This window comes from Triturus cristatus, chromosome 9 (assembly GCF_964204655.1).
Source record: "Triturus cristatus chromosome 9, aTriCri1.1, whole genome shotgun sequence".
Taxonomy (NCBI): domain Eukaryota; kingdom Metazoa; phylum Chordata; class Amphibia; order Caudata; family Salamandridae; genus Triturus; species Triturus cristatus.
Genome location: NC_140592.1, coordinates 939,013,325 through 939,037,041, shown reverse-complemented (window position 1 = coordinate 939,037,041; position 23,717 = coordinate 939,013,325). Strand labels below are relative to the sequence as shown.

The following is a 23,717-nucleotide window of genomic DNA, read 5'->3' as shown; positions in this document are numbered from 1 at the left end:
CCTTGGTTGATCAGTCATTCTATGCCTGAGAGGTCCGCAGCAGCTCTGTGCGAGTTGTTTGGCGACGCTTGGCCGGAGGATGTCTGAGGTAGGGACTTTAAAAATTCATTGACATGTTGAGGAGTGGTAAAAATGTTTTGCTTATTATGGTAGGTGGCTTTTAAACGCGCTGGAAACAGCATGGCATACACTATGTTCGCTTGCTGAAGCTTCTTTTTGACAGGGAGAAATTTTCTGCGCGCCTCCTGGGCGGCCATCGTGAAGTCAGGGTATATTGATATTGCTGTGCCCTCGAAAGATAGCGTCCGCTTCTCTCTTGCCAGATGTAGGGCGGTGTCGCGGGCTCGATAGTTAAGTATCCGCGCTATAATTGGTCTTGGGGGGGCTCCCAGCGGTGGTCTGGTTGCTAATGACCTGTGGGCGCGCTACACTATCAGCATCGCAGAAAACGCCTCCTTCCCAAACAGCGTGGCGAGGAGGCGCTCAACGTATTCCTCCATTTTGCCGGTGTTTATGGACTCCGGCACACCAAGAATGCACAAGTTGCTCCTGTGAGATCTAGTTTCTAAGTCCTCATTCTTGGCGGCAATGACCTTCAGGACTTTTTCCATATTCAGGAGTTTTTCTTTGCTGACTTTAGAAGTGTCTTCTAAGTCCGAAATGCGCTGCTCAGCTTCTTTCATACGTTCTTCGTGCTGGTCAGTCTTGTGCATGATGTTGTCGAGGCGCGTGCACATGGAGTCCATCTTGGCCTCTATGGAGGTTAGGCTGGATTTCATGGTGAGGAGGAGGTCCCTCAGATCGTCTGTTGATGTGGGCGTCCCCGTGGAGGGGGGGCATCTGTCGTGTTATCTTCAGTCTCGCCTTGTGTGCTGGATGATTTGCGGGCTTCAAACGGAATTTTCGTTTGCTTTCCGTCAGTTTGCCCCTGTGTGTCAGGTATGGTCCCTTGGTATGGTGAGGCGAGTAGGAAAGATTATGATTAGACAGGGTGTAGGAGCATGACTTCGTCTACACAAGGCTGTGGTGGGGGTAAGAACGCCTACGTTGTAGGGTTAGAGCCCGAGTACGTTGGGTGGTATTTTAGAAATGGAGGTGTAGCCCCTCACCACACTGCTGAGTGGTGGGGTATATTGCTCTGGGTGCCAAGGTGCGTGGTCGGCGTAGTTGGAAGCAGGTTGTGGGTAATACCATGCAGCTACAGAGGCGGCGATCAGAAGAGGTTCCGGCGGGCGTGGCAGTTGGTGCGCTTGTGCTTATGAACGTCTATGACGCTGTTATGGGGTGCGCAGTGGCCCCGGGCCCAGTGGGTCACAAAGGCGACCACCCAAAGAGGGGCAACAACGAAGCAGCCGGTCCCTCTCGCGGACAGAAGCTCCTCAGGTAAGTCATGGGGTGGGGCAGCCGATCGGCACTGGCGACGTTGAATACCCTGTTGGTATTTTCTCTTACTGGCCAGGTAGGTCCCGCGTGCCGCAGGCGCCCGCACAGCAAGTCCAGTGGGAGCGACCGGAGGCAATTAATTCCAATCAATGAGGAATGGGAATGGACAAAAACTTTTTTATTTACGAATTAAGTTAAATTACTCCATTGTATTAGAAACCCTGCGGTGTGTTCATGGAACGCCGCCCCTGGAGTGGTGCTTCAGCAAGTAAACCCTACAATTTTACCCACAGCCTTTTTTTTAATTTATGATGGGTTGGAGAAATGTTTCCAAACCTTGGATTCCTTCTTCAGAGGTGGCAAGTATTCCTCCTCTTCATCACAGTGTTCTCATTCTGCTCTGCTTTCTGAACAAGAGAGAAACAGCCGGCAAGCCACAGGTCCACGCAGGAGGTAGAAGTGGGGGGGGGGGGCCCAGGCAGCACCCAGCCGCGCTGATCTCGGGCCCCCAAGCAGCGGCGATAGGTCTGGAGCAGGGTGTCCACAGCCGAGGTCCGGCGATCCAGGCACAGGGTTTGGAGGTGGAAGGGCGAGTGAATGTGGCCGACCCCACCCGCGGCTCACCCCCCCCCCCCCCCCGAGCTAGGCCGCACTCACCGGGTGTTCTCCGCTCCGTCGCTGATGTATTCCAGGCGGCCAGCTTCCCAGGGCAACAGCAGACCGCGTCAGGAGCAAGGAGCGTAGGCACTCCGCCGGGACGCAGGGGCAGGAGAGCAGCGTCTGTGTAGTCCAGAAGTCGGGCGCCACAGGAGTCGGCGGGCCTCTCCAACCAGCTTGGGCAGGGATGCGGTCCTCAACGTACCATCTGAGGTCCCCTGCCGCGCATCAGCGCCGTCTCCGTCCGCTGGCCACCGAGGCGCCGGCTCCTTTCGGATCAATGCGGGTAGCTAGCGGTTCTGTGCGGCCGCCATCTTAGGGTCGCAGCACCGCCGAGCTTGGATGAGGAGAACTAGGCAGTGAGGCTGGTTGCAGAGATGCCTCTGACAGCAAAGGGTGGCGGTGAGTCTCCGATCCACTGTTCAGAGCCTTTGTGGGTCGATTGTTCAGCCTATGAGGAGGATTATGATGAATTGTATCCTCGAGCAGCAAGAGCCTCACACAAGTGCAGCCATCTTACTTGTGTGCCCTCTAGCGCCCTCCGCCTCACATTTCTATTTCCTTCCATAAAATATCTATACTACTAGCAATACCAGTTGATTACACGTAATAAAAGTAGTGCAGACCAACAAGAGAGCATTCAATGCTGCACTATAATAAAATCAGTTTAGATGTACAAGAGTAAGTGCTTGAAAGACCGTGTGAAGCATCCAACTGAGATAAATCCAGTGGTATCTACAGGAAACAGTACATGCCCAGCAGTGTAAATATCTGGAAGAAAGCATGTGTGTCCAGTAGGAATCCCTGGTAATCCCTTGAGGGCCACTTACATGCTTGCATATCGCCTGTCTATAATAAAGATAAATAAATGATAACCCAAGCAAAAATAAAAAAAGACCAGTGCACACGTGGAAATACCACGCCTGTCTCAGTAAGATTAAACCAATGACTATCTAGTGGAAAGCCGGAAAAATAAACAAATATCTTGAAACAAACATGCATGTCGCTGAAGGTTGTTAATGGTAAATATATACAAGTGTGTGAAGTACTAATAGGATAAAAGTGGCAAATATCATCATGAGTGTGTGAATGTCCCAGCAGGATAAAACCACTGAAAATCTACAAGCCTGTGTGTGCATGTCCCAGTAGAATAAAACCACTGAAAATCTACAAGCCCGTGTGTGCATGTCCCAGTAGGATAAAACCACTGAAAATCTACAAGCGTGTGTCTGTGCCCAAGTAGAACATAAATGCCAAAGATCTACAAGAGGGTGTGTGTCCCAGTAGCATAAAACTGGTGAATTATCTAAAAGTGTGTGTGCATGTCCCAGTAGGATTACAGCGGTGAATATCTACAAGAGTGTGCGAGTGTCCAAATAGGATAAAGCCGGTGAATATCTAGAAAAGGATATGTGTCCCAGTAGGGTAAAACCAGTGAATATGCAAGCATGTGTGCATTTGCCAGTAGGATAATAACTGTGAATATCAACAAGAGTGAGTGCATGCCCCTGTAACATAAAAAAGGTAACTATCTAGAAAATTGAAGAATGATCCATTAGGATGGAATCTGTGCATTGTAGGGTGGCACTGTCACAGACTCTTATTGTCTGAGCACACCCCCTACTTTCTAAACACCAGTGCTCTCTCTATCAGTTTGATGCGATGTTATATCGCACATTTTCCCATTAAAGCAACCAGCCAGCTCTGAAAGGAAATGCAAAAACCTTTTCATACAGCTGGGAAGATTCAAGGCTAGGAATCATCACAGTATTCTTTATTGGGACTTTGGCGCGAGCACCCGGGCAAATATCCAGGTCAGTGGGTTTGAGAGTGGGACGAGGTTCTGCCCTCAAATTGACACAAAAAGGAAGGACTTTGTCAATACAGACCAAGTCTGCAGATGGCATTAAATATAAACCCAGTTGTTCTTTGTAATGCTGTTTAGTAGAGGGCGAACTTTTAGTTACAGCAGCAAAATTCTCAAAGATCAGGCAATACGTAATTCTGTGACATTTGTGCGCACAGATGGCTAATTTTTGTGTAAAATCTCTTCACAGGAGACATTCTCTGCTCGACCCACAGTATGACTGTTTTATGCAAATTACTCTCTTGTGTGAAAAAAGTCAGAGTTGTATCAAGAAAACCACATTTTGTTCAACATACAAAATATTTATGGAACTTTGTGAAATTTCATGGAAAGAAATGCACATTTGGCCACTCCATATGAGTACCACCTGACACAACTGAGGACATCAGAGAGCTCCAGGAAAGGGGTGCCTCACTCAGCGGGCACTGGGCCTTTCCCCGGTGGGCCACCAGGGCGAGGGCCGGTTTTCGACCACTTGGAGGCCGTTTTTAGGTCTCGGCTGCGAAAGGCTGCGCTTGCGCAGTCTCGCTCCGAGATTTAATGAGTTTGAGTGACTTTGAGAAGAGGGGCTTGCACCCGCCCCTCTTCTCTCCTGTTCTCCATTGGCTGGCCTCTTAAATGCTGGCCAGCCACTGGAGAAGAGGTCCAGTCACTCCGTTGAAGCCCCGTCCTTTTCGGATCGGGGGGCGTGTTTTTTGCGAGAAGTCTCAGGGAGGAGACAACAGCAAAACACGCCCCCGAATCTGAAAAGGACGTGGCGTTTCTCCGAGGCATTTTCTTCTCAGCCTCGGAGAAAGGCAGTGGTGTGATCGTCCGCTCCCCCTGCGTACAGCTGCTGCCCTGGTCTCCTCACCCTGTCCTCTGCGGAGCTTATTGTTTACTTTTTTTCCCTGCAACTAGTTCTAGAGCGTAAGCTAAAGAGTCAGTAGCAGAACTCTGAGAGGAAGTAAACAACTAAATGGTGTCCTGTTTTTATGATGCTTCGCGCGGCGCGTCAAACGTCAGGCTCCGAGTGATTCGTTGACAGGTATTAATAAGCTAATTGGGTTGGATGCGGGTAATCCATTCGCACAGCTGCGACGTGCCAGTCATTCGTGCCGCCATTTTGGAAGAGGGTACTGATTTTGTGGGAGTGGCAAGAAAGCACCCAAAGTAGTGTACATGCCTTCCTAATGCTGCGTCCAACCCTCTGTAGAGCGTGCGTGGATTGTTATCTGTATCAAAAACTTGGTTGAAATGTTTCTACAGATAAGGCTACCGTGTTTCTTGGCACCCTTCATAATAGCAAGGCCGCCAGAGACACGACGAGATATTGTCTTTCGTTTGTTTTGCCCATGCTACCACCAGTGGCATATACTGTCCTTTAAAAGTTGTTTCACGTGATACTTTTAATCGAATAATGTAGTAGCATTTTGGTTTTAATTACTAAGTGAGTGGTCCTTCTTCTCTGCCCACTGCGGCTCACAGTCCCTCGCCTATCGTTACTAAGTTGGTAGTCCTTCCTTGATGGCTCTGAGTCCCGGCATGTAGTGTACCGAAGAGAGCGGAGAATGCACTTTTCAGCCCTGGTCCGGAGAGCTCTCTGGGTTCAGGAGCCGATCTGTAGGTGCATCACCAGCAGGGTGCGTGTGCTTAAATTTTCTATGCTTCTGGCGGTCTGGTTTTCAATTGCCTACACTGTATGACATTTCCACCTTTGCAATTTTTCAGAGTCTGACATTTAAGTACTTTAGAGGTGACACTTGGTGAGTTACATCGCAGTTATGTCGCATGAACAAATTACAGAAAGTAATGTTTTTGTGTAATTAAATGTTCCAGAAATTCAACAGCAGTAACCACTCATCGAGATAGATGTTTTGTATAAGGAAACCTCAACTACATTTTTAGGTCGAGGCTAGGCAGCTATGAACATTGTCCATTTACCGATCTTCTGCGGAGGCCCTGTAGTGCATGGTTGCCCTGTGAATGACATGCCTGCACTGTAGGTATTAACTTCCTGGCAATGGTAAGTGAAGCAGTGTATGATGTCAGGTTGTTCAATGCTTGAAAACATTTAGGCAGGTTTCACATGGGGTGCTAAGTAGGAGACTGGCTGAGCTGATGTTGCTGGTGGGTTGTGTATTGATGAGAAATCCACCAATGGGATATTTGTCCCTGTATTTCGTTAATAAATTAAGTCAATGCATTTGACAATGTGTGAACAGTGCTCTTTACAGTCAGATTGCGTTGCCTATGCCGGATGCCTCTATTTTCATCCCATGCATACTGAGTCTTTAGAACACGCTGATCAGCTGTTGAATTTGGCTGTCTTATACTACTTATATAGAAGGGCAATTCACATGACAGCTCCAGAAAAGTATGACTGACTTGATTATCACTAGGGCTACTCACTTTTATCTGTTCATACATTGATGAACTATCCTACTTTATGACCTGGCATTGTTAAAGTTAGAGCTATAGGCATTGCTCATGACATTATTTTTGTTTATGTTTTTGTTTTTAAAACATGTAGAGAAACGGCATTGTTATTTACAATGTCAATAGCTTAATCAGTGTGTGTGTAGGTGGCTCTGTGTGTGGGTGCAAATGCAATAGGTCTCGCATTTGAGAGTGATTAAGCTATTGACATTGTAAATAACAATGCCGTTTCTTTAAATGTTTTAAAAACAAAAACATAAACAAAAATAATGTCATGAGCAATGCCAATAGCTCTAACTTTACCAATGCCGAGACCATTGCATTGTAAATGCTTGTTTTGTTACCGGGACTGGTTTTGCTGAGTAGCTGCATTATCGGCTCCCAGCAACAAAAGCGACATAAGTGACCGAGGGGAAGAGGGGGAGGGGGGGGAGCCAGCCCCTCGCCAAAAAAGCATCATGCTAGTAATCACACTGTGGATAGATTTATACATTAGTAAGACCTGCCTCACCATAATAGTATGTTTGGCAGTCCTGTATTTGATTGCATTTTTACAGGTAACCACTTCACTACAATGTTTTAGAGACATTTAAACATTGCCAACCCTAATAGAATAATTGTGAAAAACACTAAAGGGAGCCGGATGATTGTTTTTTCCATGGGGGGGTGGGGGGAGGCATTAAAATGTTGTAAGGCGGACAATGTATTGCCTGATCCAGCTGCCTGAGGGAATATTCGGTGTTACACCAGCATCTTACATAAGAGATAAACAACAAATGGGTTAAGGCCTGAAGAGAAACTGAACCGGCCGAAAGATAATGTATAATGAAATCCCTCTTGGCCACGATCAAATCAATCAATTGCGGCGGTCATTAACTTCTGAATTAGCTTTTCTTCCTTTTAGGTAAATGCACAAGAAATGTTTAATTGAACCCTTAGGACAGCTGTTAATTTACCTTGCAAAATATTGACTAAAACATCATTGCCGTCAACGCTAATGAACAGCCTGGTCTTGTGGGTATATTTTAAAGATAAGGCAGGTTTTCTCTAGTTAGTTTGTTCCGTAATGTGTCCTTCTCCCAAAAAACAGCTGGCCCTTGAATCCACCAGGATGAAAGGAGTTCGACTGAACTCTCCGAATAGTTCCCTTGAAGCGATGAGGCCACTGCCCAGAAAAAAGCCCAAATTGCCAGCAATCAATCATGAATTCCTTTGCCAAAAACTCCAGCGATGGATCTGCACTCGAGTGCATGGTAGGTACTGGGTCTTCCGGGAAAATATCTGTGTAATGGCCACACACCAATGGCCTTGCGCGCTGGCATTCACGCGTTCCGTTGTCAATTAAATTATATCGCTTTTATGTATTTTAAAGAGCACAGAAATGATTCTAGGCTCCCTTGGAGTACCAAATCTATGAACAATTTTGGTGAAGGTACACCTAAAAGGCTAAAGGAAGACTGCATCTCATTGTCCCAGGAAGGAGAAAGACCCAAATACCCACACCCATCCTACTTACTCCATTTTTCATTATAATTCTTAACAAATTCGTGCAATCTACCATAAACACCCATAGGACACCTCACCCTTCAAACTGATGAGGAAGAATGAATAAAAAGAGAACTTTAATCCTGGCACGCCCGAAATGCAAGTGCACATCAATCAGGTGACCTCCCACGTCGAGAGAAAATGAATGTCAACACCATAACCTCCGGGTGAGGCAAGTAGAGCCATTTGCCCATGTCAGACTGGCATCCACCATCCATCACTGAAGGTCCTGACCCACCTGGTCGGAGGCAAGGATCCTGTTTTTAAGGCACACCTCATTGATAAGTCCACTGCAGATGCAGTTCCATTGACTGACTTGCTGGTGTTCCTGAGGCATCAGCAGCAAGCAAGCTGCCAGAAGGCACTGAGTCCCAGAACAATACATTTAGAGCAGTAGCTCTCTGTAAAACATGTTATGATCATAGCCTGAATGTCCCGAACTCAATATGGATGTCATCACAGTAACAGTGAAGCATGACCAAGGTAGCCCTATTTAAGGATAGTCTCAGTAAGGCCTAAAGATGAGACAAACTTGTTGATGGAAAATCCCTGTGTGAACACTAACAACATATATTTCTACACGTGGTGCGAGGCTAGGGAGACGAGCCCACATTCAGCAGTCTGCTGACGAAGAAATATGTAATTCCCCAACCTGCAAATATTGGCCACAGCCAACGGCATGCTTTTTGTAAAGATCTGAGGGGCAATCCAAAGTAGAAGGGCAGGTCAGTGAACTTGACGAGGTCTGATGTCACTACAAAATTATCCTTCTTGTGGGACTGTAGGACTGGCACATGAACATACATGTCCTGCGGCGACAAGGACAGCATCAGATCCTTGTGGTCCAAGGCCAGCAGGACTTATGTATGGGACATCGTTTTGAACTCTTCTTTTTTCAGAAATGGATTCAGCAACCTGAGGTCTAGAATTGGTTTCAAGTTTGTGTACTTCTTGGGGACCAGTAATAAAGCAAAAACTAATTTCAAACTCTAATCTGAGCACAATCTTGATAGTTCCCTTAGCATGTTACATCAAAACCCTTTTGGAGAAGTATGATCAAGTGCGCTACTGATGTCTGAGCGTAAACATGAGGGACGTGGGAAGTGGTGACCAGAAAGGAGGTGGCACAAACAATGTGGACAATCTGGAGGACACACTGGTCCGAATCGATCAAGCATCAGAAAGGTACCTGACCTCCTACTGGACCCGGATGCCCTCTCAAGAGCTAACTGAAAGAGGTTTGAAAACATTGCATGGATAAGTGGTATAATATAAAGAATGATACAGAGAAAGTGGTTCTTACGCTTTGCCACGGCCTCATTTCCTAGTAACCTTGAAAAACATGCACTGGCTAGTGGATGGCCTAGGAAGGTTGCTTCCAGAGTGACCCCTGAACTTTCTGTATTGCTGATGGAACGGGTGGGCTGAGAATAGCAACCCCGATGAATGAGCTGTAACCCTGCAGTTTTTGAAGAGCTCAACAGTCACATCAACATTTTCTCCAAAAAGGCTGGCCAAATCAAAGGGCATGTCCATCAATGATGCCTGGGCATCTCTCAAACAACAGGCACTGTAAACACAGGCATGACATCTAAAAATGACTCCAGTGCCCATATCAGGAGCTGTGGAGTCCGTGGGTCCAGTGCCAAACAAAGAACATTTTTTCTGTGTCTTATCAGTCTCTGAAAGCATTAGTATGTCCTCAGGCAAAGCTTAATAAACTGCAGAAGCCATATCCCAAAGGATGTGGCTGCAGCCTCCCAAAAGGCAGACGGCATTCAAGAAGCACACTGCCAGATAGCCTTAAGTAAAATGTTTCTGCCCATTGCACCACATGTGTTTGGATCCCTATCAGGTGGAGGGAAGAAAAAGAGTTAGGATGAGCACTAACAAGTGGAGGCTTGGACGACAGCTCTCCAGAGTAGGATGTTGCAGCAGGAACTTAAGATCTGCAGGTGATGACCTAGTAGGCCTAGCTACTCCAGCTGATTCACTACTGGAGTAGAAATATGTTTGACCAAGCTGCCATAATTCAGTCACCCAAAGCCTTTTGAAATGGCAATAGAGGCTCTGAAGTGGAAGAGCCAGGTTGTAAAAAAAAACGACAGGATAACAGTCTTGGTCTCTTCAGTGAGGAGTGGCAGCTCTAAAACCTCCACGGCCCACTGGACCACTACTGCAAATGATACATTTTCTTCCATAGGGAGGCCCCAAAAGCAATTCCAGGGTGGATTCAGAAGTATGTGTCAAAGCTAGTGGCAAGTCAAGGTACAAACTAGTATCAGTTTAATGTGGGTGGAGTGAGCTAACTGCCCCCTGCCCCTTATCATTATCTTAATCATCAACACCATCATGCTGGACTGGCTGCAGGTCCTGTACAGCATCAGAGCCTGAGCCAAAAATATCCTCCATCCTCTAAAAGTAGTGTCTTCAAAGCAGAGGAACCATAGCAGAGTCATTTTTTACATGTGGTTGCGTTTTGATTGTGGTATAATGTGACTCTCGGTCAACTCTACCTGAAGATGAATCCAAATCTGAGGCTGAAGCCAAAACTGGGCCTGGTAACAGCACAGCTGCAGTTAAAGTTGGCGTTGATGGAAGAACAACTGTTGAAGCCTGTGGCACTGTCAGAAGCAGAGAGGGACAACTTTGGCTGGGGTAAGTCAGTGCCGATGACCACCAGGTTCATGTGGTCAGAAGGTAAACCAGAGAAAGCAGGTCTGACCTTGAAGACTGGAACCTGCTGAGGAATCGACCATTGCCCAGGGAGTTGGGGCGTTTTGGCTCCAGGATTGGTATTAGGTCTAACGAGGAGAGCGATGCTTAAGTTCGGAGTTTCAAACCCCAAATCTGTACACGCTCCCTACAGCAGGAGTGACTAGATGTACCGTAAAAGAGTTATATTTGCTCGCTCTTTATTTCTTCTGTAACGATCTCTCAAATTCAGTTTACTTGACTCTGGACTGGTTCTGTGATTTGGATTGAGAATGAACCTGTTTCTTCTGCTCACCGACGTAGAGTAGCATTCCCACTCCCTGGTGACTTTAGGATGCATCAGAAAGCATTTGTCAAATGACTTGAAGTCATGAGTGCTGTACAGACTCTGTGGACAGTCAATGTGGAGATCCATAGGCAACATCTGTTTCCGGCACGCCAGACAGTGTTTGAAACCAGTCTTTGCAGTGACAACCTTGCTCACTTCTAAAATAATTTGAAGAAGCAAAAAGTCTTCAGTAAAAGTAGCAAAAACAGGAGGATCAGAAAACTGGATAAAAGTCAAAGGGCACGGAAAAGAGGATGACCTGAAGTCAGCATGCAGGGGTGTGACAACATAAGGCTCCAGGTCATCATGTTCACAGTCATGGGAGAGCGATGATGCAAACTGCTGGGGCACAGACGCTAATGTTAGAGATTCCAGATCCAGTCCGGCGCATGAGAAGATTATCAAGGTGAGTAATCGGCGGTTAGAAGAATCCATCAGAAGTTAATAGATAACAATTATGCACAGAGCATTATGTGCCAAGCTTCCCATGACCCTTTCTCTTATTAGTGACACTGGACTCCAATACAAAAGTCACTCACCATATTACACCATATCGCTTGGATAGGGGGGGGGGAGATAAATGTCTAGCAAGAATTTGCCAAGCTATGGCCATGATAATAAATATAAATGTCTCTGCCTGTTTATGTTTACACACACCAAAATTAATTTTGGGCTGCTCTTGTAACATAATAAATACAAGTCTGAAAGCTTACTGAACCTTGATTACAAATACGTATTTTTTTAAAGAACAAATGGTAAAAAAAAAAGAGGCAGATTAGCCTCAGCAATACCACATCCTACACATCGCAAAGTGGATTTACGCTCTACTTAGAGACCAACTGCAGCTCTATATATGCAACATTTGTGGAAGTAACCCAGTTGCTATAGATTTGCCGCCATCAACATATTTCCAGCTTCCCAAGAGACTGTGCAAAAGTCATGGACATGATGGTAGCGCTCAAACACAGCAGAACAGAAATTTTCACAGGAGTGTGCCTCTATTACCAGTGTCTTCAGTAAATCCCCACAGCATTGTGGTACATGTAGTTATTGCATCTTTCATGTTCTTTTTCAGTGATCATTTAACAGGAAAATGGTGATCAATACTTAATCCAAATAGTTAAAACTGTTGGATTTTCACTAAGGTACTCTCCTCACCTCATGATGATTCATTTCATCATTTAAGTTCTTCAGAAGAACTTCACATTGCTACTCTATTGATGGTTCAAGTACTAAAAGAACCATGTTGCACTCACATAAAAGGCACATCTAATCAGTCATGGAACTGTGAACATGCTTGTTTACCCTTAATTAACATGGCTCTCACACATAGTGCATGCTAAGAAATGAAGATGACACCAATCTGCAACCCTACTTCAATAATTTAGCTCGGATTTATAAAGCGCAGCTAGTCACCCACGTGTAGTTGGAGGGCTGGGGGAGTATCCAGGCACTGGGTTCTTGCTAGAATCAGTCAAAGAGCCAGGTCTTGCATGCCTTTTTGAATTTCCGGAGGGGGGGATGATGTTCAGAGGTGATGGGAAAGGTCGTTCCAAGATGTGGCAGCGAGGTTGGAGAAGGAACGTCCTCCGCTGTAGCTCCAGCAGATGTGGGGAGCATGTGCGAAGACAAGGGAGGCAGAGCGCTAGTGTCTGTAGGGTTGGTACAAATTCAGGCGGTGATTGATGTATGCTGGTCCCTGTTCGTGGAGGGCCTTGTAGGCATGTATTAGCTTTGTGAATAGGCATCTTTCGTGGATGTGGAGCCAGTGGAGGTTCCGGAGGTGGACAGGTGACGTGGGTCCCCTTGGGAGGTCGAAGACAAGTCTGGCAACCTAGTTCTGAATCGTCTGGAGTCTCTTCAGGAGTTAGGTGGTGATTCCTGCATAGAGCGCGTTGCCATAGTCCAGCCGACTGGTGACAGGGGCTTGAATGACAGTTTTTCTGGTGCTGACGAGGAGCCATCTGAACATCTTTCAGAGCATGCAGACGGTGTGGAAGCAGGTGGAGACTGCGTTGATATGGCATTTCATGTTGAGTTTGCTGGGTGATGTTGAGAGCATCTGCCAATTGGATCTCAACCACTATGTTCTAGCTGCAGTGGGAGGAGCTTTGGGGCCTGGAGGTGGTGCATGGCGATCCTGCGATTGGGAGGTGGACGATGATGTGGCTGGTCTAAATGGATTTAGTGACAAGACTGCACTTGACTGTCGATGGCAGGGAAGATAGGGTCAAGTGCATACCCTGAGCTGTGTGTGGGGTTGGTGACCAGTTTGGTGAGGCAGATGTTGCTTATGCTTTCCATGAGGTTGGCTGAGTTGGCGTCTTTGAGGTTGTCAAGATGGAATTCGAGGTCTCCGAGAAAGTAGTGCTTGGAGTCAATGGCGAATGAGGCCATAACTTTGGGGATGGCGTTGCAGAAGCTGGGGCATGGTCCCGAGGTTCTGTAGGCAAGGGTGCCTCTTACGGTAATTTTGCCATCTATTTGGAAGTTGAGGTGTTCCATGATCAGTATGGTGTCATCTTTGGGACTGGTTCAATGGATGGGTTTTATTTGGATGATGGCGATGCCTCCTCTGTGCTTATTGGTGCTGTCCCGGTGTATCATCTTGTATCATCTTGTAGATGTTTTGTGTCTCGGTGGGAATGTCAAGGTGGAGGAGGGGTTTGGCCAACTCTCTGTGATGAAGAAGACATCCGGGGTGAGGGTAGCGATGGTGTCCCAGATTTCGGTGGGGTGTTTGCAGAATGATTGGGGGTTGAGCAGGAGGAAGTGGAGTACATCTGGGGTGGTTGTGGTCGGTGAGCTGTGTGCAGCAAGGGTTTCCGTGAAAGCAGAGGATCCAAAGTTGCAGGCAAAGTGGCAGGTAAAAGGTCCTACCATTGATCGTGGAGATGCGATGCAGCAATTATTGCAGCGTCTGGGGTCAAGGGTTTGGAGCTATGCAGTGGAATATCTGTGGGTGGCCGGAGTGCTATGGTTGCTGGTGCTGGGCACAGTCCAGATATGGATGGGCACTGCGATCTCCATTAAGTGGGGATACCCAATAACACTCCTTTGGAATTTAACAGGGCCATGTACCTACCACCATATTTTGTTGATATCTACGTTGAACCATTAACTGTCTAACCTCATCCATTCCCATGACCTCCTCCCCTTTATGTATGCGAGTCACCCAGATCATACCCTGCCTTGATGGACCAGGGCGTATCCTTAACTTGTACAAGAAGATTAGACGATGCTAATGATAGTCAGGAAAAATTAAATCTTATGAACAAAAGTTTCTTGGCCTTTCGTGCTAGTCACTTGCCTTTTGCTAGATTAAATTGTAAATAATGTGGACTTTAGGTTGGCTCAAGATGTGAATCTGTACTCTGACTCTGCACAAATCAGCACAGGGAATTCTACCTGCATTTTACTACATCGAGCAGCAAAGTAAAATCATCTCTCAAATTACCTATGAGGGTGAGCAAGCTTCAATGTGGGCTAGTGCGCGCGCTTGATTGACCTTACTTAAATGGCAATGTTGATCTCAGATCTGTCCCCGGGGCCTACATAAACAGGATTAACATTACATTATGGATGGATCCTGCCCAACAAAAGCAACTGGCACAAAATGCTTTTAATTAGGTGGTACGGCTGCATATCAATCCACTCGCGGCAATCACTCTTTCTGTCCCATCAGAGAACATTCTTGGCGCTGCTGAAAGACAAACGGGTGGCTCTGTTCAAGGAGTTGCTGATAGATGCAAGCGCCAGATGAAGCAACGGCCTCTCTGGATCATTAACCAGCCCCATGCGGCCTGTGCTGCTAAGAATAACTGCCTCTGAGAGCCCCGGCGGGATCTGCGCCGTGTCCGTCATCGTACGTGGAGCAGGGGCGGTGGGCGCACGACCCGTGCCCGGTTTCAAAGAAACGACCCCGTAACAAGTCCTCTTGTTGTTCTCTATAACTTATCACTCTGCTACAAAGAGAATGAGCCTGATCTGCGGGCTAATTAAGAAGTAGTTTCACTTCTGAGCACGAATGTGCATTTGAACAAACGTTCTATCTGACTCTCTTGAATGCAATCAACCATTTAATTTAAAGTGCCGAAGTAAGTGACTACTTTTGTGAGAATAACATGTGCAAATGGTGTTTTCCGAATTGTCAGATGGGAGAGAACCGTGTAAATTGGAGGTATAATATGCATGGAACTCTGTTCGATCTTATGATATTGATGTAAGTTATAGGTGCCTACTCTGGTAAATAAGTGCAGGGCATACGGGCACAATTGTGGTGGAGGTCAAAGACTGCATCATGTGGAAAAGGGAACACAGACAAGTTAAAGTTACATTTGAAAACAGAAAAGGTGTGAATCTTGTTGAGTGAACTGTGAGTTACAGCGATACCACTGCTACGCAGGATACTGCATCAGTCACTATGGAGAACATGAAAACCATCGTAATTGACTGGAAAACTAACCTAATAGCTATCAACCTGAAACAAGCATTGGCATAGCCAATAGTTCTTGCCTTTGGGACCTTATAAGTATTTAGTTATGCAGCATAATATCCTTGGTGCAACCATATCAACTGTTGGATGGCTAAACACTTATACGGTCCCAAAGGCGAGACCTATTGGCTACGCCAATGCTTGTCTTAAATTTGTAAATCTTTAATTGCATGAGCCGACTCAGACTAAAAGGTAGGGGCTGTGATTTCTAAGTAAACGGCAACATGCATTAATCAGATTTTCAGATATGCAGTAATTATACCATTCACTTCTAAATAAGATTTTATTATGTTAATATGCATATTTCTTATCAGTAATGCAAAACAAGTTCATGGTGGCATATCAGTCATTCAGCTGGGCTGCTCTAGTGTTTACATGCACAATGGGATAACAAGATGCCAGGGCAAGTACTGGGATATGGGGACATTAAAAATAGGACAGTAGAATCTATAGACACCAAGGGGACACTCTCTGATAATTGCATTGCTCATCTCGCCATGGGGTGTATTAAATAAAGTGCCATGGATTCATCTTACTAGGGCCCACATTACTTAAAGTTTCCTGGAGGAGCAATAGGTGTGTGCATCAGTTGCTTGCATGACCTCTGTGTAATACAAATCGTGCCTGTGTACAGTCCTAAAGGGGTGTTCCTTCATTTGCATCGGGCGTGACCCATGCAAACGAGGAAAACACTTTATCTCTGCGCCTGCGCCGTATTATGGACGAATGCGCAGAGAGACCGTCAGGAGGCGCACAAACGAGTGCCACACAGACAGTGCACCCCGTTTTGGGGCCCCTTGAAAGGGCATAAAGGGGGGTCTCATGGATCCCCCAGGCATCAACATGCAGGCAGGTTCAGTCATTGGATGCACCCACCTGCAGGGAGGATCTCTATTCCCATTTCTAAAGCAGGTTTGTTGCCGCCTGCACTATGAAAGACGGATCAGTGGCTTCAAACAACACTAATGTGCTACTCCCAGTGCAGGTACAAGCTGGCAGCTGCCCTGGGAGCAGCCCATTATCTGTTATCCTTGCTTGCGCCAAATGCACCTAGCTAAAGATGCACCACATCGCAAACATAGAAAGTAATTCCTACGTATCATACGGCCACTGATCGCTTTCACATCCAATGCCTTTCTAGCCCGAAAACATGCATTCTTCACAAACCTGTGACTACCCACAGCTACAAGGGCATACCGAAGGCAGTGCGCTATACCCAAACCAGGAACATAGCATATAGAAACAACATTCATTTTAAATAGTGCATTTTGCAAAGAGATCTAAGGTAATTACCAATTGAAGCTCACTCTCCTTTCGTGCCAACGTTCTCACATCTTTTCCCAATGTCACCAGACTCTCTCTGAACTCGGAGTAAAGCCACTTCGATTTATCAGCTCCCATTGATCCGATGCTTGAAAACTGGCAGACCACTGGCCAGGTTTCTTCGTCCGCCCGTCCTGAGGCATGTTCTTTTAAAAGCTGAAGGACAAAATGTAGAAATCAAAGAAAAATACAACAACACAGGTTCACCACTTCTAAAACCACTATGAAGGTTTTTTAAATGCTCAATATTATAGAAGAAAAAGCTACTAACCTCTCAAAGAGGGTGTCCCGGGTTGAGCTCTTGGGTGACCAATACGATGAGGTTATGAAAGGCTCTAGGAGCACGTTATTGACCAGTAATGTGACTTGGGACTGAACCCTTGACTATCACTCATAATGCTACAGACGTTGTAAGTAATGCACCACCAGTGGGCACATCTATGTTACGTTTAGGAAAAAGGTGTTGCATGAAGCATGTGGTGGGCAGAAAGGCAAGGAGGGTTGCATTCGGGAAGTATCAACAACTGCGAACCCCTATTACAGTTTAAGAACTTTCATACCCTAGTACAATGTGGCAGATAGAATTAACTCCAAATGAGGTAGACCCTCCCATGTTTGTTATCAGGATTAAATCCCATTAAGATTTCCGTTTTGTCTCATTTTGTGTCCCTGTTGTTCATATGTGAGCAAGAGGCATAGTAACTGTTTACTGATATTGACCCAGCATCTTAACCTGGCAAAGGGTAACACCTCACTTCAAGGTATTAATACTGGGAAGATCTAATGCCTGAGAATTCCATTTCAGATTTCTAATAGTAGACTGACAAAAAACTAATTTGTTGGCAAGGAATATAAATTTGTTACCAGCAGGGGATAAATTCCCATGTTGCTCACTTGCCTACACCTAGGGTATCGAGAGACATAGGTGAGCTCCCCTCCGATAAGCTCTATGGTCCCAAACACTGGAAAACTCTAGAATGCCTCAACTCGACACTAGTAGTGAACTTGGTAATCAGGCTGGATATCACCAGCAAGGGCACTATCTACTCCAAGAAGTAACAATATACAATAGGAATGAGAAGTACCCATACTAACAAAGTGCTGAAGAAGAACGATTCTTGGGGTGAATCTGTGCACAAGGTATTTTGCCCTGCTAATAGTCTACGGCTACAGAACTAACATCCTTGCGCTCCCAGTGTGAGACTAAACTGGGCCTATTATCCACGTTTTCCTTGCAGTCTTTTCTAGGGATTTTCTGGGGGAAACAAAGTTTACCACTTTAGTAAGCCAGAGCTTTGCGAACATGTCAGTCCAATCACCTATTTCCCCAGCTTGGGCCTTTAAAGGCCAAAATAAATAGATAAACAAAGAGTGCCCTACCTTTTTTGTTTTCAAAAGTGTGAAGAGGACAACTCCACAAAGGGACAGCTCATCTAACGAACTGTATGGTATGTGGGTATAAATATAAGAGAATAATATATTCACATGAATCTTGATTATTTATAATGAAGTATACAAAGTAGCGGTCGTCACTGTGTAGTTATGGGTCAGCCGCAACTTGAAAAGTCATTTTTTTCATTTGCCTACATTCATGCCCCTCTTACCCCAAATTAACGGTTAAGCACCAAATTTGGCACCCTTAGTCTACTCAACAAAGATCTGGAAAGCCAATATTTGTGTAGTTCCGTGTATTGGGGAAAAAAAAGCTGCGGTGGGGGGCGGGGTTCAAAAACATGTGTTTTCCCATTTTAGCTCTCATAGGAAATTTTGCTAGCAACTACAGCCCAAACTACCGAACTGATTTCGACCAAACTGGTGATGAATATGGAACTTTACGCAGGAAGTGTGCTTTGGTTGGTTAGGTGTAAATCCATTCAGTAGTTTTGGAGGGAGTAGCATTTGAAAAATGTGTCAGGTGGGCTTGAAAGAGTTAACGCTTTTGTATAACTTAATCAGTTAAAACGCAATTTGTTGAAATGATTATAACTTTGTCTCTGTTTGATGAATGTAGATGAGATTTGGGAGACAGTTACGGTATTGAGGTTCCTCTATTTTCAAATTCAGATCAATGGGGGGCACGGTTAAAAAAAGGGGTAGGCAAACTAGTGTCCATTTGCTAATACGTTTAGCACTGTTGAATTATGGGCACAACGTTTGGCAGAAGTTGTCTAGTAGTATGTCAAGTATTGTACCAATCCATCATGGTGGGGCAGAAAGAGAGCTAAAAGGGAGGAATTTCAAAAAGCCTTTAATTTTCTTATAACTCTGGAGTTGTTTGATCAATTTAAAGCACATGCTGCATGCAGGCAGTTAGAAAGTTTCGCCCACATCAGGTACTTCAGGTTTTGTTAAGATCCGGTGGAGGAGGAGGGGGCAATGTAAAATGGAGAAGGTCAAAAATTATTTTACTTACTAATAACTTTGGCACACCTTACCTCACGCCTGTCACCACGCTCACTACACTCCTTTGAGGATGCCAAGTATGAAAATAAAAGATGCCTACGAAGAGCAAAACCAGGCAAGTGCACGGGTTATGGTACATGTTGCACATCATAGCTTGTAAATAGCAGGGCGTTTTCGGTTTTGTATCTACTAAACCATAACTGGGCTTTAACTGTGTTTTTCAGTGACTGACACTAAGACTGACACACACACACTTTTACATCTCAAATAATACACCCAAGTTTAGAGATGTTTCGATAAATAAAAAGTGAAATTCTTTGAGATGTGACTTTTAAAACTATACAGTGCAACGAATGTGAAATATGTTTTTTTTAAATGAAGATAATACAGCATTTACGGTTATCGCAGGTAAATGCTATGAGATTTAAACACCAGGCACCCAAGCAGCATCAACCCAGAGCCCTTTCAGAATTGTCTGAAAATATTCAATAGTCGTACATTTTTATGGGAAAATAGTAAAATCTATTGGGCATGAAAATCTGTAGCACATGTACGTGAACACGTACATTCTATTCTATTATCGGATTTTTAGCGCGCAAGGCTACCCATAAGGGCTTCCCTGCGCTAGCTAAATACAGGACACCTATCCTGCGGAAGCTATTCGAACAGTCTAGTCTTTAGTAGGTTTCTAAATGTCAGTTCTGATCCGGTTTGCCACATATGCAGCGGGAGAGGGTTCCAAAGGCTCGGCACAATACGAGCAAAAGAGCGACCTCCGTCTCTGGCTCTCTTGATTCTGGGGACAGTGAGCAGTAACTGATTAGACGAATGCAGTGATCTCACAGGCTTATAAAAGGCAATAAGGTCCTGAATCAACTCAGAGCTTTTTTTGTGGATCACTTAATGTACAAGACATCGAGTCTTAAAATGGACTCTCTTGTCTACGGGGAGGGCTGCAAGTTCTGTCCTTGCCGACTGGTGTTTGGGTATTTTTTGAATGATGCGTGCTGCAGCGTTTTGTACGGCCTGCATTTTTTTCAAGACTGTCTTAGGGCTTCCAAAATATAAGGAGTTTCCATAGTCCAGTCGAGAAGTTACAAGGCCTTGGAACACCAGTCTGCTTGCTGAGTGGGGTAACCATCTCAGAAGTCATCTTAGGGTACAAAGCAGACCAAAACAAGAGGCTGATCGTTTCTTTCACCTCGAATTCTATTGTAACTTTCTCATCCAGCCGTACTCCTAAACTTGTTACCTCTGTTTTGGGGGTGGGATGGTTACCCAGGGCAGCTGGTCTGTTCATTTCCATCCACCTTGTAAGATTATTGCCCACTACCATTCAATTATTTCATTAATGCCAACATTAAGAAAATCTACTTTTGTTATTATTTTTCAACATTCTTCATACTTTAGAGTGCTACGCTGATATGTGGGTCCCATCCGTGAACACTCCTCTTCAGATGTCCTTTGTGCATCTTGATGACAAGATCTTCACCCCTCTCAAGTAGGTCTCCACATCCTGCTTGTGTGTATATATAGTGTTTATCCACTCACACATCTCTCCCAAGCATCCCTTTGGCATATTAGCGGCACTCATCTTATGCCCATGCCTACATTAATCAAGCATTCAAACATACTGGAGTTGGTGCCTCAGTGCGTCCTCGCACTGCAGAAGATAATGGATTGGATTTGCAGGACAGCTTCAGCAGGGCAGAATCCTTGGAAAGGCCGCCTTGGAAGGCATCCCCTGTCCAGCCCAGTCTGCCACTGTGGTGAGCCATTATTACAGTAAATCTTCAGGCTCTTTAAAAACCTGGAAGCAATTTAACAAACATGCATTTATTTATAGATCTACTTAACTCCCATATCCGGTGGGTCTCTACCCTTAGCACCCCTGAAATACCTTCCAAAAAAGGAACAAACATCCTTATAAACAATTTCAATGACTTCTCTGAAAATCACCAAAGACAGCACAGATTACATCACAAAACAATATGATATCAGCACTGGTTTCATTGGTCATCGGTAACAATTCAGACCTATCCTTCGAGTACCTACAACCACGTTGGTGAAGGAGCAGTTTTAGCTCACTGCACACTGCAATCCATTCCCCACAGGCTGCACTATTTAATGGCCAATTAGCAGCAATAATACGGCTTCAACTGTGCATAAGTATTTTTCTTAAATTAGGTTATGGGCACATGGCTGACAACTTATCCCTCCAGCGCTAAAAGACAGGAGGAGTACAATACCTTTCGAAGTCTGAAGTGACCCCACTTTTCTTTTTCGGCTCCTAGATATCTTCCCGGGGTGGATCCGACGAGATATACTCTAGAAACAGAACATTATTTTAGATAGTGCAGTGTTCTACAGCGTCGGTCGATATGAATGAAATATATTACAATATCTAGTATTTCAAAAGAATTTCTGAGATGGGTAACAATTGCATTCAATTTCCGGTGTGTCAGTGGAATAACCAAAAGAGGATATAATTTTGTTCTCGTCACTCACCCCTGACAAGTGTCATGACACTTTGCTAAACACTAAGGGCCAGATATACGAAGCCATTTAGAAGTTAATAGCCCTGCAATTCGCTAAATCCCCAGGTTTGGGACCAGTATTTTTTTTTTTTTATTAAGTACTAAAATCATTCTGCAATTCACTAAGTAGTTAAGGAATTGCAAAATGGGTTAAGAGATGCATATCAAATCGCAACTTGCAAGGGACGTGTTTAGGATGTACCAAAATTGCGAATCGGAATGCTGTGCATTAATGTGCGATCAGAATTTCAGTTGAAAACCACTGCTAGGTTACAAGCTCTTTAAAGAAAGGCGGAATCCCATTGCCAAAGGGGAAGGAGTCCACTAGGGATCCCTTCTCCTTCGTGCATGAAAAATAAAAGTTTGTTCGGAATTGGGAAATGTTGCATGGTAAGCAGCACTGTTTCCTTCAAGGGAAATCGGCAGCATTAAAAAGAATTATTTAAAAAGCGAGCCCAGACATGGTGATGAAGTGATCCCAGACATGGTGGTCTGCTAATCCCAGTAAGCCACAATTGCTGTGATTGCTCTCAATCGTAGTAAGTCGCACGAGCAGAAATGAGACAAGTAGGATTGGGACCCACTCCAAATACGTATTTTGTGAACCGACCAATTTACATGTAGGTCGGGTCACAAAATAATTTAGTGGCTGCAAAAGTTTTGTACCCAAATTGTGACCACATATACTTACATCTGACCCCTTATGTTTTTTAAGAAATGTTCTCTTGAGCAAGGTCATGAACATCGTTTTCCCTACTGTGCAGCGGTATGGGTAGTGAATTAAATTGTGACCCATCTGTTTACTTTTACAAATATGAAAATCAGGAAAATTTTCACACCTGTTTAACGAACGACGTATTCTTAACTCTTAGCCTTATTTATGTCTCGTTCAAATATTTTTTTTTTTACAACTTCTGTTTATTAAGCGACACATGGGATCCTCCTATTACATTCCATTTTCCCCAAATCTTTTCCCACTTTCGGGGGCAAACCCTACTTTCATACACAGACTTTTCTGCTACCTTGCATCGATCCAAGTCCCTCTCTCAGTCTCCAAGGAATGGGTTGATATCGCCCCCACACCTGTGCGATATTACGTTTGGCTACCATCATGCCTAATGTGACCCAGGTTTGTTTGGACCGCGACATATCAGTGGCTCCTCAAACATTAAGGAGGCACAATTTGGCTGATAGAGACATGGTTACTCCAGTGACCTCACTCATACACAACATCACTGGTTCGCAGTAAGTTTGGGTATTTGGGCATCCCCACAAGATATGGAAAAATGTTCCCACATTATCTGAGACAGACTGCATCCAACAGTTTACCCATTTTTACCAGAATGGTAGAGGATATATAGACCCTATGCAGTATTTTATGTTGCACTAACCCGAAGCGCAAACGCACGGCAACACCTCGTGGTGAAGCCAAGACTTCAGGCCAGTCTTCCTCCTGCAAACCGACCAGATCTGACTCCCAACGTTCTCGTAGCTGGATTAGGGTGTCAGGGGAATTATTTATGAGTTTTTGGTACATAAGGGAAATCGCCTTAGTAGTGAATTGTTTCTCCAGGAATCTGTTCTCCAACGGAGGCGACTGGTAGGTTTTCCTCAGAGGGCAGCGCTTCCCAAAGAGCATGTCGTATTTTTAAATATCGAAAGGCCTCCATGGGGGCTAGTTCCTAGGGTTCTTTGTAGGTCAGCAAATTAAATCACCCCCCTTAGTGATACATAGATCCCCCACAGTAGAGATCTCAATAAAGTCCCATTTATCAAACCACTGCCTTTTTGCCATAGTACCCAAGAGTTCAGAGTCCCACAAAGTGTGGCACACAATTTTCTTTTCTCATCCCAATCGCAGGGTTACATGCCAGAGATTGACCGCCAGTGCTGTTGGTCCCTCCAGGCAGAGGCGATGTAGGTCAGTATAGAGTGCTCGGCGTTATCCCCCCCGATCAGAGAACCAGGTGGTCCATACGATAGGCTGGTTCCTCCCTAGGCTGGTGGACCCAAGGGTTAGTAGTCGTTAATAGTGCCGCTCTGTAA

General features: G+C 45.1%; 1 protein-coding gene across 5 annotated transcripts in view; it reads right to left on the bottom strand.

The window, feature by feature from the left end:
* The window catches only part of TDP1 (tyrosyl-DNA phosphodiesterase 1), a 984,975-nt gene that overhangs the window by 721,454 nt on the left and 239,804 nt on the right, over positions 1–23,717 (bottom strand). For all 5 annotated transcript variants that reach the window (XM_085626517.1, XM_085626518.1, XM_085626520.1 and 2 more), the window contains exons 9-10: positions 21,384–21,462; positions 16,702–16,887 (exon numbers count right to left, since the gene is read on the bottom strand). In XM_085626517.1, coding sequence (XP_085482643.1) covers positions 16,702–16,887; positions 21,384–21,462 — 265 coding nt within the window. The remainder of the gene's footprint in view (positions 1–16,701; positions 16,888–21,383; positions 21,463–23,717) is intronic.